The 20991-nt window shown below is 37.3% G+C and overlaps 1 protein-coding gene across 1 annotated transcript; it reads right to left on the minus strand.

Moving 5' to 3' along the window:
* Positions 1-223: 223 nt before the first annotated feature.
* LOC128736046 (LIM homeobox transcription factor 1-alpha) lies at positions 224-18079 on the minus strand. Its single transcript, XM_053830530.1, has 6 exons — positions 17559-18079; positions 11655-11875; positions 11398-11588; positions 11148-11313; positions 5973-6161; positions 224-666 (listed from the first exon to the last, which is right to left on the minus strand). Exons 1-6 carry the CDS (start codon positions 18077-18079, stop codon positions 224-226), a joined length of 1731 nt encoding a protein of 576 aa, XP_053686505.1.
* Between the last annotated feature and the right edge of the window lie 2912 nt (positions 18080-20991).

Consider the following 20991-nt stretch of genomic DNA (forward strand, 5'->3'; position numbering starts at 1 on the left):
CTACAGTATAACTAACAACAGTGGCGTAGATGAGAGAGTAAAGCACTTATATACAGTTTAAATTTTAATGCGCCTATACAGACAATTCGAAGCACTTAATACAGTTTCACAAAAGAGTTTTTTTGTTCATTTTGCAAAATGCAACTTTCTACGCCACTGTATAAGCTCCAGTTTATGTCTACTATAAAATCACACCTTCAGATTGTCCAATGCACCGACTCATTTACAGGTGCTGTTGTGTGTGCTGATGAGCAGGATGCTGTTGAATGGCATTTAACGGTTGACCGTGATTTCCGTGATGCGTAGGTAGTGGCTGCTGCATACCTGGTTCACCGCCAGCTGCTGTTACGGTGTTTACGGGAGAATCCTGGTGATGCTCGTGGAGAGTGCTTGACAGTCCTATGTGCAGCGGATTGGAATGATGGTGCATATGGCTGCTCGGTAACGGAAGGTCAGCGGTATTACTATTTCCGCCACTGCTTCCCGGTTGGTGGCCATCCAAACTGCAAAAATAAGAGTTTTGCATAGAATACAGACGATCGATCGGGTTCAACAGCTGAGCATGTGGTGGGGTCATCGATGTTGTCAGTTGTTGCAACGAAGGGTACTCCATGCCCATCATTGCGTTGAGTGGAATATTTTCGCTTTTTACAGCTGTCGATGGATCTGTAAATATGAGGAAACAATCCACTTCAGTACACTTTGAATATAAATAATGCATATTTATACGCATATTGACATATACACATAAACTCTTCAAAAAGAGCATTAAAAATAAAAACGAAAAAATTGCTCATATTCATAGATCAATTTAACTTCCCATCCAACAAAAATATATCAAAGCCAATATTACCTAAGTGGGAAAACAAAGCCATTCAATTTGCTTCGCTAAATCTTTTTTTGCAAAAAATACCCATGGCGAGGACAAAAAAAACACCATGGAATAAAGTTTTTGTTCAATACAGAATGTGTTGTTTTTGCAACCATGTTGGGCTTATGTACGAGGTAGTTTTTTGCTACAAATTGCCCATAAATATTTATGTTTATGGTGCAAACACGAGCTCATGCCCAGCAGAAACAAAAAGTTGATCCAGCAGTGCTGACACAGCTCTTGCGTGGTTTCCGCACCACCCACCCTATGTGTGCACACAGGTGGCTAATCCATTACATGACTTCGTAATCCGCTGATGCCGCACATATTTTTGTGTCGGTTACCAACTTCGGTGTTGTCTCATGATAATAGTCTGGCGACTTTTGCGAGATTTTATTCGCGTTATGTAAAAAATCACCAATTGGTGCATGAATGTGATGAATGAGTTATACTTACTGATATTTGATTCGTCCGGTGGTTTAATTAAACTTTAAAAATTTTATATGAACAAGAATGTCCTCTGTGATCGTATGTTTATTAATAGATTTAAATTCAAAAAATCAAACACATCGAATAAATAACCTCTCGAGCTCAACCAAGTTTTAGCGAGAAGAAGACTAAAGTCATAGGGGATTTATCAAAATTATTGTAACGGACGACAACTAAAAGTTTGGAATTTTTTCTCAAGCTGACAAAAAAAACAAAAGATATTTGAAAAAGATCTGACTAACTGAAACTAAAGATACATGGTCCATTGTTGAAAAAAAATTAGTGAACATTTGAAAACTGTCCATAAGCGGCTGGTCTGCGAAGCTTCCGTTTGATGTCGGAACAAGAGAGTTTGGTATGTCCGTCATGTCAACTTTGTGAATGCATCTCTTGATTCTATCAGTCAAATGTTTGCAATTCGTGGTTCTCCAGTTATTTTTAGTTTAGTTCAGTTAAGTTTAGTTCTGCTTTTTGAGTAAAAATGGGATCGAATGGGTATTTATGAATGATTGTGTTTTTGGCGTAATGCGATGATTCTTTATCTGACCAAAACACGTATTGTCCATCAGCATGATGTGTTTGTACAAACGGTATCATAATTTTCTTCAAACATTCGTTCTGGTGCACATCTAGCCAAACCAGAGGGCTTAAACCATGGCTTAGAAATACCTCTTTCGGAAATGGTAACTTAGATATCACTTTCTGTTCAAACTTATGTTTAATCTTGTATTTTATGTTCGGAGATGCCGTAAAACTATCCATGGAATAGTATCGATTATTTCCGGGAATGTGCGTCTTCGAAAGAAAGAAGTAACTTTCGTTGTCCAAAATAAAACATTTTCCGGAGTAATTTGTTATCAACCAGCGGCATTGGGATTTCTGCGTCGAAATCTGTCCGTCAGTATATTCCGGAGCTCTTGTCTTCTTTCAGCACTTCCTCCGACTTTTTTCAATGTTTTGCAGATGGACTGGTGGGAACAGTTGAACTTTTTTGTGGAATCCCGTTGGCTGCCGGAATCCTTGTTGCTGAAAGCACGAGAAAGAGAACGAAGTCCTTCTGCGTCCATAATTTTGGCTAGTCTTTCACTACTTTGCTTGCGACTAGTTGTTGGGGATGTGAGGCTGTGGTAAAATTTTAAAATGTTTTACCGTATACTTTTTGCCGAGATATTTGTGCAATTCGTAGAAGTTTACAATGTGCTCACGGAATTCTTCTTGTTTTAACACCACGCCATTTTAAACAAAAAACAAAACAAAAAATACTGGCAAAAAGGGGAGAAAAAGGCTAACATACGCACTCTCATTTAAATAGACATTATATTCAGTCGATTGGTGAAAAGAGAACGGAGATCTGTCGAAAAATAACCGAGATATGGCCATTTAAGTGAAATCAGTTCTGGAAATATTACCAGTAACGGCCTGCATTTATGGAACTGGTCCGGAAGAAGCAATAGCGCCATCGACTGCGGCTAAATTTTCATTTGCCGTAGTCGTTGCAGTTAATTGGTTAGTACAACAGTTGCAGTAGCATAGTTACCCAACGATAGTTATCCAGAATCGAAAGCACCCACAGTAAGTTTGAAGGTAGGAGGTAAGAAGCAGCAAATCTGGCTATTGCTTTATAAGGACTAACCTTACTATTACCTATATTGAGTTTGCCATTCCCTGTTGTGTTTGGGAATGTTATCGACGACAACGGTTTAGATTTCCACAAAGCTGATTTTGAAGGCCTCTTTGTTAAAGGCGATCCTTGTTATTTTCTGCTGATGTTGATATCGCCGTTGATCAATTCATTCGCACTTTGAATAGCTTGACCACCGATTATCGTCGCTCGCAAGCCTTCATGGGGAAACGCGCTTCTCCGTCGATTGAAATGTGCAAGATTTGCTGTTACGCGTGCATTTCAAATCGTGCTTGTAGTAATTTTCGAGTCTATATAAACAGTATACTCTACGAATGCAAAGATACCGTCGTAGGAATCCTAAGAAGTTATGGTCGTTTGTTAAATCGAAGCGAAGATAGCCTGCTTGTCAATTTGTTTCTAGACCATCGAAAAGCCATTAATGCAGCCTCTTTGCAGCACATTTCATGCAAGCTTTAAGCGTTTTCACTGCTTCCTTGGAACAAATCACCTCTGCTGTTAAAAACACTGCTAACGAAGTCGAAAAACCTCAATGTTTGTCGTGTAACTGAGGACACCCAAGCAACAATGTGAGTTTTATTGTACTCTTATGCTGGTCTTCAAGACCAATTTTGGTCTTAAATGCCATCATAAAAGTGCAATAAAATCCAAATTGTTACTTGGGTATTGTCGATGCTGCCAGCGGAATACTAAAATATTTATTAGTGGCCGGACCTGACGGTATTCCATCATGCTTCCTGAAAAGTTGTCCTATTGTTCTCGCCAGACCTCTTTCACTATTGTTCGATGCTTCAATCCAGCAGTGTAAGTTTCCTATTCTATGAAAAGATTCAGTTATCGGCACGAACTTTGTTATTCCGACTTTATTCCGGTCCGACCTGAACAGAGCCAAATCGGACCGGATTATTACTCTTTATAGTCGGAATAGCCAAGTTCGTGACGCCTTCTAACCGGACCGGAACCCGGACTTCAATTTTCGTTCCGATGTCGAACACTACTCTGGTGTACCACAGGGGAGCAACCTTGGACTCTTTTTATAAATGAAGCATCAGCTCTCCTGCCTGCTAGCTGTCGGTCTTTTAATGCCGACGATGTGATAATCTTGAAGGTAATCAAAATAAATTCCGACTGCATTGAACTGCAACGCCTAGTGAACAAATTTGAAGATTGGTGCTCGAGTAACATGCTTACCGTGAGTATCTCGAAGTGCTTCATCATCTCCTTTCGCTGTGATCTGGTGTCCTTATCAACAAATTTCGGATCCTGAAATTAAGTAAAAAAGAAAACTTTTCCAATTAAATTCTACTATTTATATTTATTCGTGACAGATGTGTATGTCCCCTACGACTTGCAGGGGGTATTCGAAAATAAATTATGCAAGTCTTCGCCTACGACGTATACGTATCTGTCACGAATAAATATAAATAGTGGAATTTAATTGGTAAAGTTTTCTTTTTTATTTATTTCAGGATTCGTATTCTACTAAGACGCTCGAAAAACTTCAGTAAACTTTGGATCGCTAGAATCGAAGCAGTACAGAAAATTTTTACAAACATGTAAGTTATGCACCCGAACGACACCTCAGAACTAGGAATTTCCTGTGCCGGCAAAGACGGAGTGTAAACTATGAACTATACGACCCTGTCCGATTGGTGCAACTGGACATCTAAAACCTTTCAACGACGACTCTCTCGTTGATGATACGTTTGTAATTGTACTTTGTATGTTCCAATAAATAAATTATTTTGGACCTCCTTGTTAAGGACCACCATACTTTTGTCAACTATCCCATGCTGATTGCTTTATATCAAGGACACTTTTGACTTCTATTTATTAAAGTTTTGTACTCAGGCGAAATCCCTTTATTTTATTTTAGTTTGGCTTGCATTGCTAATTTACTAGAAAGCATTAAAACAAGCACCCACTTCAAATTTTTCTTTTTTCGAGACTGAATCTATTGCTAGATGTACCACTGTTTTGTCTTGCCTAAATGAAAAGCTTTCTTTTTCGGAACGAAATCATAACCGTTTCGCTGTAAGAAAAGCAAAGGCGGTTTTACCCAAACCGTGCCCAGATAAAGCATATAAAAACGAATGAAATTCTTTTTTAATACCTTCCGCATAGATCTTCCACCCCCTGCATACCAGTATGCAAGATTACGCGTTTCTCTTGGTAACTCATGGTGTACACCCCAAGACAACTTCTTGGACGCTGAAATGTTTTCAACACTCTTTAAATCTGTAGGCAGCGTTCGTTTATTTTCTCTTCATTCCTTTTTACTCTGCTAAAGCTATAGCTAAAATGTGTCGCGTAAATATGAAAAGTGTTTTTGTTATAAAAAAGCATTCACAGCATGCTCACTTGATGCAGAATCGCGGATGTTGTGAAATTTAGTAAGACACCATAAGAAGCTTTATTTTGTTTTATTGATTTTTACTGTTCCGGCAGAAAAAAATATATTTAGTTTCAAGCGCAGGTAAAACAGGTTGTAAAACAGTCTATCCTTATAAGGAAATTTTCATTAATTTAAATTCTTTTAGAACAATTATATAATTTTCCTCCGAATTATTGTGACCTGTTGAAGTTCGGATTATTAAAACTAAATCTTAGAACCTGTGAGTATTCATGTTTTTTAAAAGAATGTCAGAAGTATGAATATAAGCAAAATTGAATTCTTAATTTCATTATTTCCGTTTATATAAGGCTACTAATATTGATTTGTTACTTGCTAGAATCTGGCATATACTAAAAAACAGGCAGCCATTTGATCTAATGAAAGAATTTGTTTGAGAAACAACTTTATTTCTGGTTAGACCTTAAAAAGTCTGGAAAACCCCAACAAATCTGGAAGGATTTTGTTCAACTCCCGTACTGAAACAGCAATGCAATTTCAATTAGATAGAATACAGGGCGGCTAAATCGAAATAAAAACTAAATCTGAATGCCAAAAATTTGATATTCTCTACGCACCTTCGAATCCTTTTCCTGTGAAGCGCGCAGCCGCCGTCATCATTCGAAAATATTCTTCGTCCATATCTAGTTCCTCTTTAACTGGCTTGAATGCTTCCGCACCGGAACTTATGCGTGATCCGAAAGAATCATTGTCATTAATTCCTCCTTCAGTATCACTACAGCTATCGTGAAGATAATTGTTTGATCCTGTAACGAAAAAAAGAAAAGCGTCGAGAATGCTAAGACAAGAGTTCGCATGTTGTCAGTGAAATTCTCCAGGCACGTACAATGGCGTCTGTTAAACGACCCGAAAATGTGCGGGAAGAAAAAGTTTTTGCATTGAACACACGCACAGGCGCATTCCCCCTTTGTCAGTCGCCATCACTATATTTCTATTTCAATTCAATAGCAGGAAAGATGCTGGACCAGCAAGGAAACAAAAAGTGTGTTTATCCATCCTCTTAGCATCCACCCACTCTGTCGTGCGGATGAGAGAGATAGCGTGCGTCTAGTCAAACATGGTAGCAAATTTTCTCCCTACTTGAAAACATATAATTTTTCATTTCAAACCAGCACACCAGACCTACTCATCCCAATCTAACCCCCAATTCGAAATATGAATCCTTTTCGTTTCGCGTTCGATATGTTGGTACGAACGAAATCGCCCGCAACTAACTCACTGTCTATGGAAACGCCATCAAGCAAGGATTCATAACACTTTTATACAATTGGCCATTGTTTCGACATATTTCACAATCTTTTGACTTTTATGAAACCTTATGAACCCGTAACTTTTCGACACGTGGTGATATTTTAGCACACGTTTTAACTTCATAGCACATTCCGCCGCACCAGGAAGCAAAGAAAGGGATTTCCATTCAGCACCAATCACGCTGAAAACCGCAAATGGGCATTTTTAAGAATGTTATCCTTACTTACGCAATATGAATTAAGCAATTCTACGAAAAAAAATATTATTTTCCTAGATTAGAACAAATTTTATTGTTTATGGAATTTTACACCGTCGCACAGTGCGTTGAGCCATAGACAAAAATCGTTTTTCACTTTTTTTTAATCTGGTATACTAAGTATTTAAAATTGTTTATAGATGCCTTCTGCTATGCAAACAAGTATTAGTTTGCTTAGGAAAGCGCCAAAACTACTATTACAAGCGTTCAAACTGTCATGTTGCAGAGTGAATTTTGAATACAAATTTTGCTTTCATTTTTAAAGGTTATTCATTACGCTAGTAAATGGAGAAAACCAATCAAGGTTAGTAAAATAAATTTTATTTATAGCAGGAATTCATTTTGGCCTCTCTCCTAAAAATCGTTACATAGAAAGGACATAGATATTGGCCTTCAAACAACAGTAATCCTAATATACATAGAATGATTGTTCAAAATGTCCTCTACAAGATCGAACAGGTTTCAGCTGCAACTATGCAACTCTGCAGGATATTTCAATATTTGTAGATCAATGTCAAGCACTGATAAATTTGTCAGAATTCCATTGTTTCTATTATACTACATTGTCTCTGTTAGAAGAAACCACTGTACATGAAGTTTTATGTTATTACTGTTTAAAATTAAACTCAAGGAAATTTTATTTCATATAGGTAGTGTGAAAATATTTCTTGAAAAAAAAAATGAATAAACCTAATTGCGGCTAATATTTTTTGAAACGGTGCGCATAGGAGTATTTGGCATAAAAAGTTGGCCATAAATCTGAAATATGAAATGTAGTATCTGTAATCTTAGCAAAGCCTGCTAGTCACGTTAATATTTTGAACTGAATTCATGCTTTTCTTCACTCAGCAAGCTGCCAATTTAGAAAGCCATTCGGCAATCAATTGTTTTGCTTTTAAAGTGCGTTCCTACCGCTCGTTGGTGTAAAAAGCTGAATATCTGAGTGAAATTGTTTCTATTCACCATAGGTGAGTATTTACCAGTAAGTAGAAATGTTTTCAATAGTTTTCATGTATTTTATGTATTTATACATGAATGTCCTCGATACAAACAGTGATTACTATTCATCTAGTTTACGCAGATGATCTGAAGCTGTACGTAGTAGTACACACATTGGAAGATTGCTGGCGCTTACAAAACTCGCTAATATCATTTGCTGATTGGTGTCAACGAAACAAATTAATTATCAGTGTGGAAAAATGTTAAGTGGTCACGCTCCATCGCAAGGTACATCCAATGTTGCTCGACTATAACATCGACGGCTTTACTCTTACTAGAGATACAAAAGTGACGGATTTAGAATTGTATTTGACTGACAAGTGTCGTACAACTTAAAATACAACAATCATATCGAAAGCAATGTACTACAGTTAGGTTTTGTCGCCAGGATAGCGAAGGATTTGGAAGTCGCTGTAATGTGCTCTCGTTCGTCCAATTTTGGAAAATGCGTGTATCGTATGGCATCCTTACCAAGTTACATGGTGTCTAAGAATTGATCGTGTTCAGAAACGGTTTATTCGTTTAGCGCTAAAAAATTTGGCTTGGCGAGATCCTAATAGTTTGTCACCGTATCCTGATAGATGCTGGCTATTGGGCTTAGATACTCTAGAACGACGACGGAAAGTTCAGCAGTCACTGTTTATTGCGAAATTGATTAATAGTGAAATTGATGCCCCCGAACTTTTCTCAATGTTGAATTTTCGCATACAAGGTAGATCTCTTCAAAATACGACGTTATTATAACCAATTTTCCATCGAACGGTGTTTGGATACTATGAACCAGTATCAGCATGCATCCGTGCATTTACGACTGTTGAAGAGCATTTCGAGTTTGGCGAACCGACTGAGCGTTTCAAAAGTACAATTAACTCATTGTTAGTTTAGTGTAGTTTTATTCATTAAGACACCATCATTGTCAGATGAATTAGTTTCAAATAAACAAATTACGAAAATTACCCCAGAAATTGAGGTTGATATTAATATTGCGGAGATTCCACCTATTTAGACTCCTACGCGAAAATTATTAGCGTGGTTATTTTCTGCGTATCCCTCACACGTATGCAATTTAAACGATGAATGCAGCGACTATGAAACAGATTAGTAGAACACATACGTACACATACACTCCTACACATTTACATACACACATACACCTTTACATACACACATACACCTATACATGCGTTGTTACGTTGTTTGCAGAATTGTAAGATATTAATTGTAAGATATTTCTGATCATGTTTTGTCAATATCGACTGGAAAGAAGCAATTTAGAGCTTTTTGGGTTATATACTCCTACGTGCGGTGGTTCTACAATTGATGAAGGGACGGTAGGGGATGATTTTTTTTTCTTTTTCGGAATGGTGGGGAAAGAGTGGAAAGGTGAGGGGGGGGGGTGGTATTGGTAGCTACGTTTAACAAGTTAAAAAGACCAAAATTGGTCTTGAAAACCACCATAAGAGTACAATTAAACTCACATTGTTGCTTGGGAAGGCATCCAACACTAGATGGTATTTCTGAATTACCAAAGTATTTGTAGTACAAAAGCCGCTTTCACAGCTTTGTAGTTATAAAGCCGTAGGCAACCTAGGCAACCCATCCGATGATGAAAAACTTTTGCAATGTGTGCGTAAAAATTTGGCGCTTGAGACATTTTTGCCATTGTGTGAATATTTTCAGACATTTTAGCAAATACCAGCTTTGATTATCACAAACTACTTTTTTCATTACACTAACTTGATAAAATGTCTAGCTGATAAAACTAGCAGTTTTAATTTTTATCCCGTTCAACGCACTGTGCGTCATAGAAAATTTTGGGGAAAACTTTTTTCATATGATATTTTTCCTGACATGATTTTTTTCGTACCTTCAGAACAATATATTTGTTCTACGATGTATGGTTCAAGAGTTATGATTTTTCAAAACAAGCGATTTCTGAGAAATGTTCCTTGTAGTTTTCCAGGAAAATGGGAGAATTCGAATTTTTTAAACCTAGAATATCGGCGCTGTCTTGCTGTCTTCTTAATCTGTCGAATTTCAAGCCCGGTTCCCAAAAAAAACTTATATAGTAATATTAATACAACGACAAACATTAAAAAGAATGCATTTGTCACAATAAATACAATTTAAGCATATTTTAAATGGTAGCTGGTGGCATAGTAATATCCACTAAATGCTGAAGATCATTGAATGCTATTCAAGATGAACCAGCCCAAGGCTGAAAATCTCGAAAATAAAAAGAGAAAGAAAACATTGAATGCTCTCATAAAACGGCACGTTTTTATTTCTATGAGGCTGGAGTTTTCACTCGTATTTTTCGAAGGACGACTTGACTTTGGTTAAAATGAAATCGTGCAGCAAGTGACTATCGGTTCGTCCTGATAACATGTTTGTAGAGAACACTATATCAGCTATATGTTTACAGTGAATCTCCTTACTCGTATTAGAAATTCTGCTATAAAACTCGTCAGTGAAAGAACAAAAAATTTCAAATATAAGTTTCAATTTTTCAAAAATCTTTGTACGTTAAAAATGTAGCCAGGATCGGAAGCTATTTTAATTAATGATATTTTGCTACCATATCATTTACGACGAAATCCAGTTTTTGTTTTATACTTGGATACGCGGTTCTTCGAAAATCTTACAACACCACTTTCTTTCCTCTTTCATCAAAATATGGGCTGGCATATAATCCACTGACTTCGGCAAGAAAAACTAAGTGTGAAACGAAAGGTGTTTACACCCAGTCCTCCATATTATCTCGCACATAGTCGCTGTTGGTGAATGAAAAATTTACATGTATATACCAACATACTGGATTTAGCTAGGGAAAGCTACAGTTCGTTTAGTCCTACCTGCTAAATGTTGAAGTAGGAGAAAGTGGGTTAGAAAGTATTTCACATTCGCACCCGCTGACAAAGACTAATGGGACTTTGAGTGTCAAAAATATGCTACCAGGAACAAAAGTATGTTGAAATGTAAATGAAAAGTTCCTTTACACCTTTCACATCATGCCATTGGTTGTGTGGTATGTAGATGATGTTGGCTCGTCGATTGTCAAGGGTTTTCTCGTGGAAGTGTTAAGCAGTTCCGCCCGGAAAGAAGCGAATAGATTAGCAGCCCCTTTCGTATTTGAATGTTATAAACGGCATAAGTCGATATAGACTCTTTCATATCAGTAACATACAAGCACAAATTTTAAAATGTCTTTGATGTCTTTACTTACTTGAATTTTCGTCCTTAATTTTCATCGAAAGTTTAGTTTCGTTTTCCGATAGTTCGTCCTGAGATTCGTTACCCTTACTGTTGCTGTTATGGTTTCCTTTATTACCCTCCTTCATCTGTTTTTTCTGAATTTTTTTCATTTTTGCTCGTTGATTCTGGAACCATACCTGTGCATTATGAAAAGGAAATAAAATAAATTTTAGTCCTTCGAAACCCCTTACGGAAAGAATACAAAAGTCTAGCTGACTAACCTGTACTATGCGTATGCTTAAACCAGTGTCTTTGGCTAGTCCCTCGCGGATTTTCCGGCAAGGTTTTGGTGAAACTTCAAACGATGCTTTAAAAGCCCTTCGTTGTTGAGTAGTAAGTATAGTTCGTGGTCGTTTAGGACCCCTTCGTCCATCAATCCTTGTTTGAAAAATATCGTCACAGCAATAATCATCTGCGAAATAGTTCATGAGAAATGTTCAGCTTACCACAGTGTAAAGAGCATAGAAAATGTGCTCACCGTAACTATATCCCTGGAACATTTCTACCTCCTTCTCATAGTCCGGCCGACAAAACAACTGGCTCTGCTTGATGATATATTGATCGCCTTTCTGGAGGCGGACACCGCATACAACACAGATGAAACATTTAAGATGAAAAACGTTATCAAGTGCTCGCATTACCAGCTCGTCTGCACTAATCTTTTCGCCACATCCAAGACATCTGTTTCGACCAAACAGCCTGCGAAATGGAATCAGTGAAAAATACCACCGGAATGTTGTTAGACAATACATCGTTATTATGATCAAATATTATTGAATTCTCTTTAATATACAGACGCTTATGCGATTCCACATAAAATTACAAAAAATATCACCGATTACCATTACATAAACTTCCTTACTATGGTGTTGGAATAAATCAAATTACTTAATCTTTTTTCATAAAACATTTAAAATTCAAGTTAGTTTGCATTACATAGTTTTAATTTCTTTTTTTTTTTTTTGATTAATTTGCCAAGTACCGATACTTTGTCTTTTAATTTATTGGATTATTTATTAAATGTTGCAAAAAATGGGCCAACCCGACTTTTGTCGCTATTTTTTCCGAAATACCGTTCTGATTCAAATTTAGAAAAGCCTCAAACTTCGAACACCTAGAATAAAATATTCGTTAGTATCGCTAATATTATAAAATATTATGCTTATTGTATACCACCGGATAGAGAGCATTCTAACGGACACGGTGGTATACAATAAGCACAATATTTTATCATATTTGCGACATTAACGAACATTTCATTCTATGTGTTTGAAGTTTGAGACTGTTCTAAGTTGGAATTAGAACGGTACTTCGTAGAAATTATTAAATTTATATTAATTTAATAACCAGTGTGACGCAGATTTATTATTATTACTATTTTTTTATCATGCAAGCAATTTTAACAGTTCTGCAACGAAATTAATGGTTTTAACGTTAATGAAATTCCAACAATTGTCATAACAGTTGTATTTACCGTTTGATATTAAATGAAAGTTCATCAGATTTTTTAAAAAGCAGCTCACAATGACGTTCAACTTTAGTTTCATTTCTGGGAGACGCCTCGACGTGAATGTGTTTGTATTAGTTAGAAAATAATATCTATTAAAATTCAACTGTGTAACAAAACCTGTGAGTAAGTAAAAGCTACACGTGCAAGATACACACTGCGGCACAATATAGCATCATTGCTCACGTGTGGTATCGTAACAATGACAAACTATACATGATTTACGTTACACCGCACATTCTGGTTATCATTAAAAACTAATTTATCATTTGTTTGAACAATTCCTCTATGACCATTTACTATGCGTAAAATAGCAGAAAGTCAGCGACCCGTTATTGCTCACATCGGAAATCACCGCGGCCTAGGAGGGAACAGACCTTTCAACCCTCCTGCGTTACACGGAACGCTGCTCTTTTCATCTGACTAGCAGATCAGCAGGAAAAGAAAACGGATGTTTGAATCGATGAAAATTATGTTGATATTACGAGCTGGCCCTGAAAGTAAAAATACCCCTTTCACCAAATCACAAAATATGTGTTCTGATTCGGCGATTAATTTGTGGTGCACGTTTCACAAGCTGCTCAACTCAGAACCAAACACTTGTTCCTGCATTTATGCTAAAGAGGGTCTTTAAAGTTACTTTTTTTTTCAAAAGTTCATTTTACGACAGAGGCAAATATGTTTATGTCATCTTAACGACTGACTGTGGAAATAAAATAGGTCGTAAGATAAAAACTGATGGATGAAAGGTTCAGACCAATACTGTGCGGCACCAGATTAAGAGCAGGAGATTTTCACCCTCGTTAGGATCCACGTTTTTGTGCCTTACGTGACGTGAATGGGTAGGAATGAGCAGTCATCTACTGCAATTTTATTTGAACTGCCAGAACCCACACAAAACCATTTTCCTGTTCCAGCTGCTACCATCGTGTCTACGGGCGAAAACGTCAAAGGCCAAAGTGTAAACCGTACCGGACCCTCTGTCTGGCCGGCTGGCCAACCAAAAATAGCCATAAAACGGATGACGGTTATTAGTCTTTGGGATATCCGAACTCCCCAAATGCACGCGTCGTTGTCTTCTGGTATTTCCTTTTTCATCATTTTTTCGAATGGCTATTGGCAATATGCGGCGACATCATTCATGGATCATATCGAAACAATTTTATGAGTTTGAACATCGAGTAGCAGCTAATGTTCTGCTAACATTCTTCAACGTCGTTAGATACATAATGATCGAACAAATTCTCGTTTCAACTTTGCTCGGGTTTTTGGTTTATTTAAACTGGTTTAATATTTTCAAACCAAACAAAATAACAACTTATACTGTTATTGTAGTTCTGGTTCTATAAAATATGTCACAACTCTTTAATATTCAAGCAGAAAAATCTAATATGTTTTCATATTTTTCAATCTCTTGTACTTGTTTAAAACAGATATAAATATTAAAGAACTAGTCGAAATAGCACAGGACACACAGGATAACTTTAAAAGTAGGTGCTCTTGAACTTTCTAAGAGATAACGGTTATTTAGCAATCCAAAAACCGAAATTGAAAGCGGGCGAAAAGAGGCAAGCCAGAGACAGTTTACTTTAGTGGTTTTAGCTTTATTGAGCTGTCATATGTTTAATCAATCCCAAGTATTGCAGCCGATATTAGGCCAAAGTGTTTTAGTTCATAGTAAATTCATAGTTTATTAGTTCATAGTACATAATTTAGTTCATAGTAAATCGCTTCAAGTGAGAAGGTGCTCTGAAACGCGATTAATAAATTAATTTTTTTTTAAAAACTTTGACTTTTTTCGGATGGTGATAAAAAAAATTAAGACAGCTGATTGAGTTTGATAAATTTCCCATGGAAGGTTATTACATTAGTTTACTTGCAAAAAAATTCTACAGCTCTATCAGTCGAACTCTAACCGTGATGGCGAAAACAGTGAAGCTACTCCGTTCAGAAGCGTGCGCGTTTAAAGAACGGTACCCTGCCGTGTCGAAAACGGATATCGTGCTGCACTTTGTGGACGCCGAATACGTCCGTTTCGGCATCTACAACAGCTTGGCACTAGTGGACAATAATCAGAGCATCGAAAGAAAACCCGGTTCCGGACGGCCGACGACCCTGAGCGACAAGAAGCTCCAAAGGATGCTGAAGAGAAAGACCGAGGGAAAAGTGGCTGCATCACTGCGTGCGCTTGGCCGGGAGATCGGTGCAACCGGCCAAACAGTGAAAAAGTACATAGCGAACATGGACATACATGTCAAGAAGCGGCAGTTACGTCCACTGGTCTCGGAGCTGCAGGCAATGACACAGCGGCAGCGGCTGCAGAGGATGGTCAAGTATCCTAAAAATAGGCACCCAAACGTCAAATAGAAGAATATGGGTCTAAAATTTTCTAAAACGGAATAAATTCACAAAATTTAAACAAAATCGGAACACTTTTGTGTTTTGATACATGTTTTACCTTTGTTATACACCCAATTCTTTTTTTGCACGGATTTTTTTACACGGATTTTTTTTGCACGACTTTTTTTGCACGGTTTCTCGAAATAACACGGATTTTTTTACACGGTTTCTCGAAATAACACGGTTTATTTATGCACGGTTTTTTTACACGGGACGCATCCCCCGTGTAAAAAAAGAATTGGGTGGACTATATAACAAAGATTTAGAAATTGGTCGAAAAAGACGAAATTGATCCAAGGCCCTGAGGGCCGAGTCACATATACCAATTGATAGGTTCGACGAACTGAGCAATCTCTCTCTCTCTGTGTGTGTGTGTATGTGTGTGTGTGTGTGTGTGTGTATGTGTGTGTGTGTGTATGTGTGTGTGTGTGTGTGTGTGTGTGTGTGTGTGTGTGTGTGTGTGTGTGTGTGTGTGTGTGTGTGTGTTTGTGTGTGTGTGAGTGTGTGTGTGTATGTGTGTGTATGTGTGTGTGTATGTGTGTGTGTATGTGTGTATGTGTGTGTGTGTGTGTGTGTGTGTGTGTGTGTGTGTGTGTGTGTGTGTGTGTGTGTGTGTGTGTGTGTGTGTGTGTGTGTGTGTGTGTGTGTGTGTGTGTGTGTGTGTGTGTGTGTGTGTGTGTGTGTGTGTGTTACGCTTAACTTTAGTCGTGTGTTTCTCGGAAATGGATGAGCCGATTCATGCACAATTACTCTCGTTTGGAAGGTATTATAATCTAGTAGATCACAATTGAATTGTTTTGTGGTCCTAAATGGAACGTCGGCTCACAAAACTATAGTATAACAAAGGTAAAATGGTCTCTTTGGTACTCATACCATGTCACTATCCGTCTTATAGACTAAATAAATACTAAACTAACCATCTTATAAATTTGCGTTGATATGTATGTATTTCAGTAGGCGGAATGTTTCTGTGTCATCATATTTGCTAGAATTTGGTGCAAGGTGAGTTAAAATAGGTCATCTAGTTTTCACAGTATGTAGAACAGAAGTGCGTGGAACGATTGGTTAGCAACCATCGACGTTGTTTATACATTCAACAGTTTCCGCTTTGAAAATTTCGACGATCGTCAAGGGTAACCCAGTGGGGGTGAAAAACAAATATGAACATCAGAAAACCTCCCTTGACTAACCTTGATTTGCTGTAGCAGTTAGGGCAGTTAAACGTTTTTCCCTTTACTGAAAGTAAGAAATTGAAAATTTCTATATAAAAAAGTTTTCCGGTACGGGTAGGTAGGCGGCTTAGAAGAAAAGAGTTTTGATGTCTATTTTTCTGAACCAAATAGTAAAACTTATGACCAACCTCATGTTTTTGTCTTGACCTTTTGATAAGATAAGGCATATCATAAAATTTTTATAACGGTAGTATTTTACAATTAACGTAGGAGGGACGGTAGAAGAAAATACTGAAACAAAGATGTGGATAGGATGACAGAACATAATGAAACCTGGCGGGAAGGGGAAAGAGCGAACTATTAGATAAGTGAGGGTCATTGAAGCAACGCTTAAGTAGCTGTGTACCGCTCCTTTTTATCCAAGCTGGGAAATCCGCGGATCGAACCAAGCTATAATCGGAGCCAATTATAACCCGATTCGAACCCACTTCTCCTCCTAGGCTCTGTGGATCGCAGGTAGTGATGAACCTTTGAATCACAGCAGACTGGACAAAAGGGAGACTCCACAACCCCCTTATTAAGCGTACGACGTACTTCAAACTCCACCAACAGTGGCGGCTTAAGGTATTTTTAGATATAAATTGTGCTTCTTCTTCCGCCTGTTGTAGTCAAACCACCAAACGAGAAGTTCTGTTTAACTCGCTTACTAACCGGGACGACGAAAATGTGCAGGCACTGCACGAGCACGTTTCGATGTTCGTCGGTTAGTGTGCCAGCCGCGATCCTAATGCTTTTATCATTAGATATCAGATGGTTGATGGTTCTGGTATTTCAAAAGCAGTTTTTATGCTTAAAACAAAAGATATATTCACGAAAATTTATCATTATGTTTTTACGCTCAAAATGATAAATTTTCGTGAACATATCTTTTGTTTTGAGCATAAAAACGGCTTTGGAAATCCCAGAAATCAATGACGTGTGTTTGAACATTAAAACCTACGATTATTCAGTGGTCGGACTCTGAATATGTTCGTTATGGAGTCTCATTTATACTTCAAAATAAGTGTTTAAGCCCTGTTGATAAAAATATCTTGAACTAAACTACGAGTTTCGTATTTTCATCTATTTGTTCTGTTTTCTGAACCATGCAGAAAGACTAAAAATAATGCACAATGTATTTCAATTGAAATTGACATGAGAAATATTTTTCGAGGGTCGAAATAACGGATGTGTTGCAACCCACTTTATACGCACTACAAACAATTTAAAACGAATGCACACGGATTAGCACGAATTCGCTTACCTTTCATAGTCGAATCGGCAATACAATTTCCCGTCCCTCATGAAACATGAATGCATCAACCGGATGGCACAGGATGTGCACTGCAAACAGCGCTCATGGTATGATATGTCCGCCACTTTCATTATATATCGATCGCAGATGGGGCTGCAGCACTGACCACACAGAGTGGTAACCGTATTTACCGAGCCTGCTGCTGTCATCGCTGCATTCGTTGATGTCGGCACGGACAGCGCTTCCACTGCGACTCCCACACCAACGGCAGCCACCAAGCGCTCAGCCAGTGACGCCCCCATTTCAGTCGCCGTGGATATTCCGGTAGAGGTTTGCGGTATGATCACAGTTGTGGTTGATTGCACCGGCGAACAGGTTGCTTGTATTGAGGATGTTTTACTAGTACTACAACTATTATTATAACTGTTTTTATTTTTGTAGTCGTTTACACTAACGATCCCACCGGTGAGTCCGGAATTGTTATTGATGATGTTGTTCAAATTGTCATTTTCGATTAGCAGCCATTTCATGTCCATAGAAGCTGTAAACTGTTAGAAAACTTGGTTAGAAAAAAGTGGAAAGAGACGAAATAATTAAATAGTGTCTAATTTATGCATGCACATTCGACTACGACGAAAATTTGTCAATGAAATATGTGTCGTTCCTAAAAAATTGATGATATTAAACTATTGAAAAATATGGAGTAAAATACGTATTGCGTAAAAAATAATAAAGATTATAATAAGCGTTAAATTCAGAAATGGGGTTTTATGTGATTCAATTATCATATGTTTTCCATAAAGAACCTTTTAACGCGGTTTATTTTTTTGATTACTCTAAAACGTTACAACTTATCGAATTATATAATGCCTGACACATTTTCCGTTTTAGATCAAATATAATCCTAATGATACCTATATGATGACTTTCATACTACAGCACTCGTGCGCTAATTGCACGTCCTCTAGTTGCACTGTATTTTAATTGCACGTCCGCTAGTTGCACGATCGTGCAACTAAAAGCAGTTATCTGTCAAAGTACACGTGGTTTCCTAGGTAGTTGTTATGAACAAAAATGCAGCGTTTCCGAATAAAAACTCTCTCTCTCTGCATTACGCAGATTCTGCAGATATATTACAAACAAATTAATACAAATTTTGCTAAACTTTGACGAATTGAACACGTATTTATTCAGCTTTTGGTTCATTTGTAAAGATTTGAAAATTTTCCCCAATATGTAGTGCACATGTGCATGCCTGTAAAGAGTTCCTTACGGTGATAATGCATCACGTTTTACAATAAATATTGGCAGCCATCGTGCAATTAAAAAACGTAATTCGCCAGTTGTATTGCCTCATTCATGCAATTAGCGAACGAATGCAGTATTTCTTAAATTTATATACCAAAAAAAGAATTGCGCATAAAAATTACATGGCTTTTTGCACAGTTTTAACGGGTGGTAACTGAAGTTTTGGAATTTTTTGGCGACCCTTATGCTCAACAACAAACGAATTCAGAGAGAAATAAGAGTATGTATGTGTTAGCTCTCGCCTGTTTACCACATCCTGAGATGCCCAACAACTATTCGGAAGCAAGGTAGTGGAAGACCAGCCAAAATTATGAACGCAAAAGGACATCGTCCTCTTTCTCGTTTCTTCAACAACAAGTCCTCTGGTTTGGCTATCAATTAAGATGCACCTGACGAATATTTGAAGAAAATTTTGATCCCGTTTCTACAAAAACATCATGCAGATGGACAATACGTGTTTTGGCCAGATAGAGCATCATCGCATTACGCCAAAAATTCACAATCGTTCCTGAATACCCATTCGATCCCCTTTTTACCCAAAAACCACGACCCGAAAAATCTCTCTCAGTGCGCCCATTCGAAAATTTTTTCAGGATTTTGAGTTCCTTGGTGTACAAAAATAACTGGAGTGCCACGAATTGCAAACAGTTGATTGGTAGAATCTAGAGATGTATTCGCAAAGTTGACATGACGGCCGTACAACGCTCCTGTTTCGACGTCAAACGAAAGCTTCACCGAACAGCCGATTACGGACCGTTTTCAAATGTACACTAATTTTTTTTTCAACAACGGATAATGTATCTTTAATTTCGGTAAATCAGATCTTCTTCATGTATCTTTGTCTTTTTTTGACAGCTTGAGAAAAAAATTCCAAAATTTTAGTTGCCACCCGTAATACAAATCTTTATCTAGCATACATCTCTCGCGCAAAAAGTAGTTTCAGTGTATATTTGAAGATAAAACTATAGATAGTACACTCAAAATAATACAAATAAAAAAAATAAATAAAATGCTGGATGGAAAATATTCACATAACTTTTCCTATAATTTCGACGTGAAAATTATTTCGAGTGTAGAGTAAAAATAGATCAACGAAGATGAATCCTTTGTACCCAAACGAACTGTATACGAACTATCAGAAAAAAAGAGCATGCCATCATTTTATCCTATGCGACTCTTGAGAATTTTACAGTGTTGCTGAGATGTTAGTTTTTTTCGTTGCCAGTTCCGCGAAAAAGTGCATCCGCTGATCTATGTTTACTCTACTATCTACAGACAAAACTAGTTTTTAGAACTATGCTTCTGTACATGATACGGTCAGGGGGCTGTGCGTAAGAGCGGTACCACGTAGTTCATGTCTTATACCATGGTAATGCGATTATCCTCAAAATAAAACGATTTGATCAATATGTGCATGAATAATTGCAAGAGTTCCCCCTCTCAGCAGCAGATTGCGCTTTTGCCTTCGAAGAGAAATAGATACCTACGCGTATCGTATCCGTATGTAGGGGTTAAAAATAATGAACAACCAGCGACACAGAAAGCAGATTATGATTGATTTGGTATGCTAGTCACCGGATGAAACGAAGCATCTTTCACGAGGCGTGAAAAATGTCGCTCTGAAAGGATTATCTACACATTGTTCATGAACATCCAGAAACGTCTAGTAGGTAACAGGTGTCCGCAAAAAGGATGTTTTGGATTACTGGATTATGTTTATTATACAAATATTTTGGTTGCTCGCTAAATTAATTTTTCGTAATCACGTAAGTAAAAGAATCCTTTTAACAATATTTGAATTTTTAAAAAGCGACTATTAATATTTTTCTACCTGCTGACCACTTTATGGCATTTTATAATAATTATGCCCTTCTACAAAAATGTTTGCTCCGTAAGATTATATATACACCATTTTGTTGAAAAGTATTGACTAACACATAATGTGGAAAAGATCTATGATTTTACATTTTTTGAGGGGGAATAGGAGTTTTATCGCCATGAGTTCAAACAAAATTTTCTTGACATCGTGAAACACAAGTTGATTTTTTGAATTTTAAAATCGGACTTTTAACTAACATTTCATAATCAAAAGTTATTGTCGAGCGTCTGTGAATAAAAAAATCATTTGATTTTA

Source organism: Sabethes cyaneus, chromosome 2 (genome assembly GCF_943734655.1).
Source record: "Sabethes cyaneus chromosome 2, idSabCyanKW18_F2, whole genome shotgun sequence".
Taxonomy (NCBI): domain Eukaryota; kingdom Metazoa; phylum Arthropoda; class Insecta; order Diptera; family Culicidae; genus Sabethes; species Sabethes cyaneus.

What these genes read in the sequence shown, in the direction of transcription:
- LOC128736046 (XM_053830530.1), bottom strand. Translation starts at nt 18,079, where the DNA reads ATGAAATGGCTGCTAATCGAAAATGACAATTTGAACAACATCATCAAT. An exon ending in GTTCCAGGGATATAGTTACG is followed by an intron (nt 11,589 to 11,654) that starts GTGAGCACATTT and finishes ACTATTTCGCAG; the next exon opens with ATGATTATTGCTGTGACGAT. An exon ending in CACAGGAAAAGGATTCGAAG is followed by an intron (nt 667 to 5,972) that starts GTGCGTAGAGAA and finishes TCATATTTACAG; the next exon opens with ATCCATCGACAGCTGTAAAA.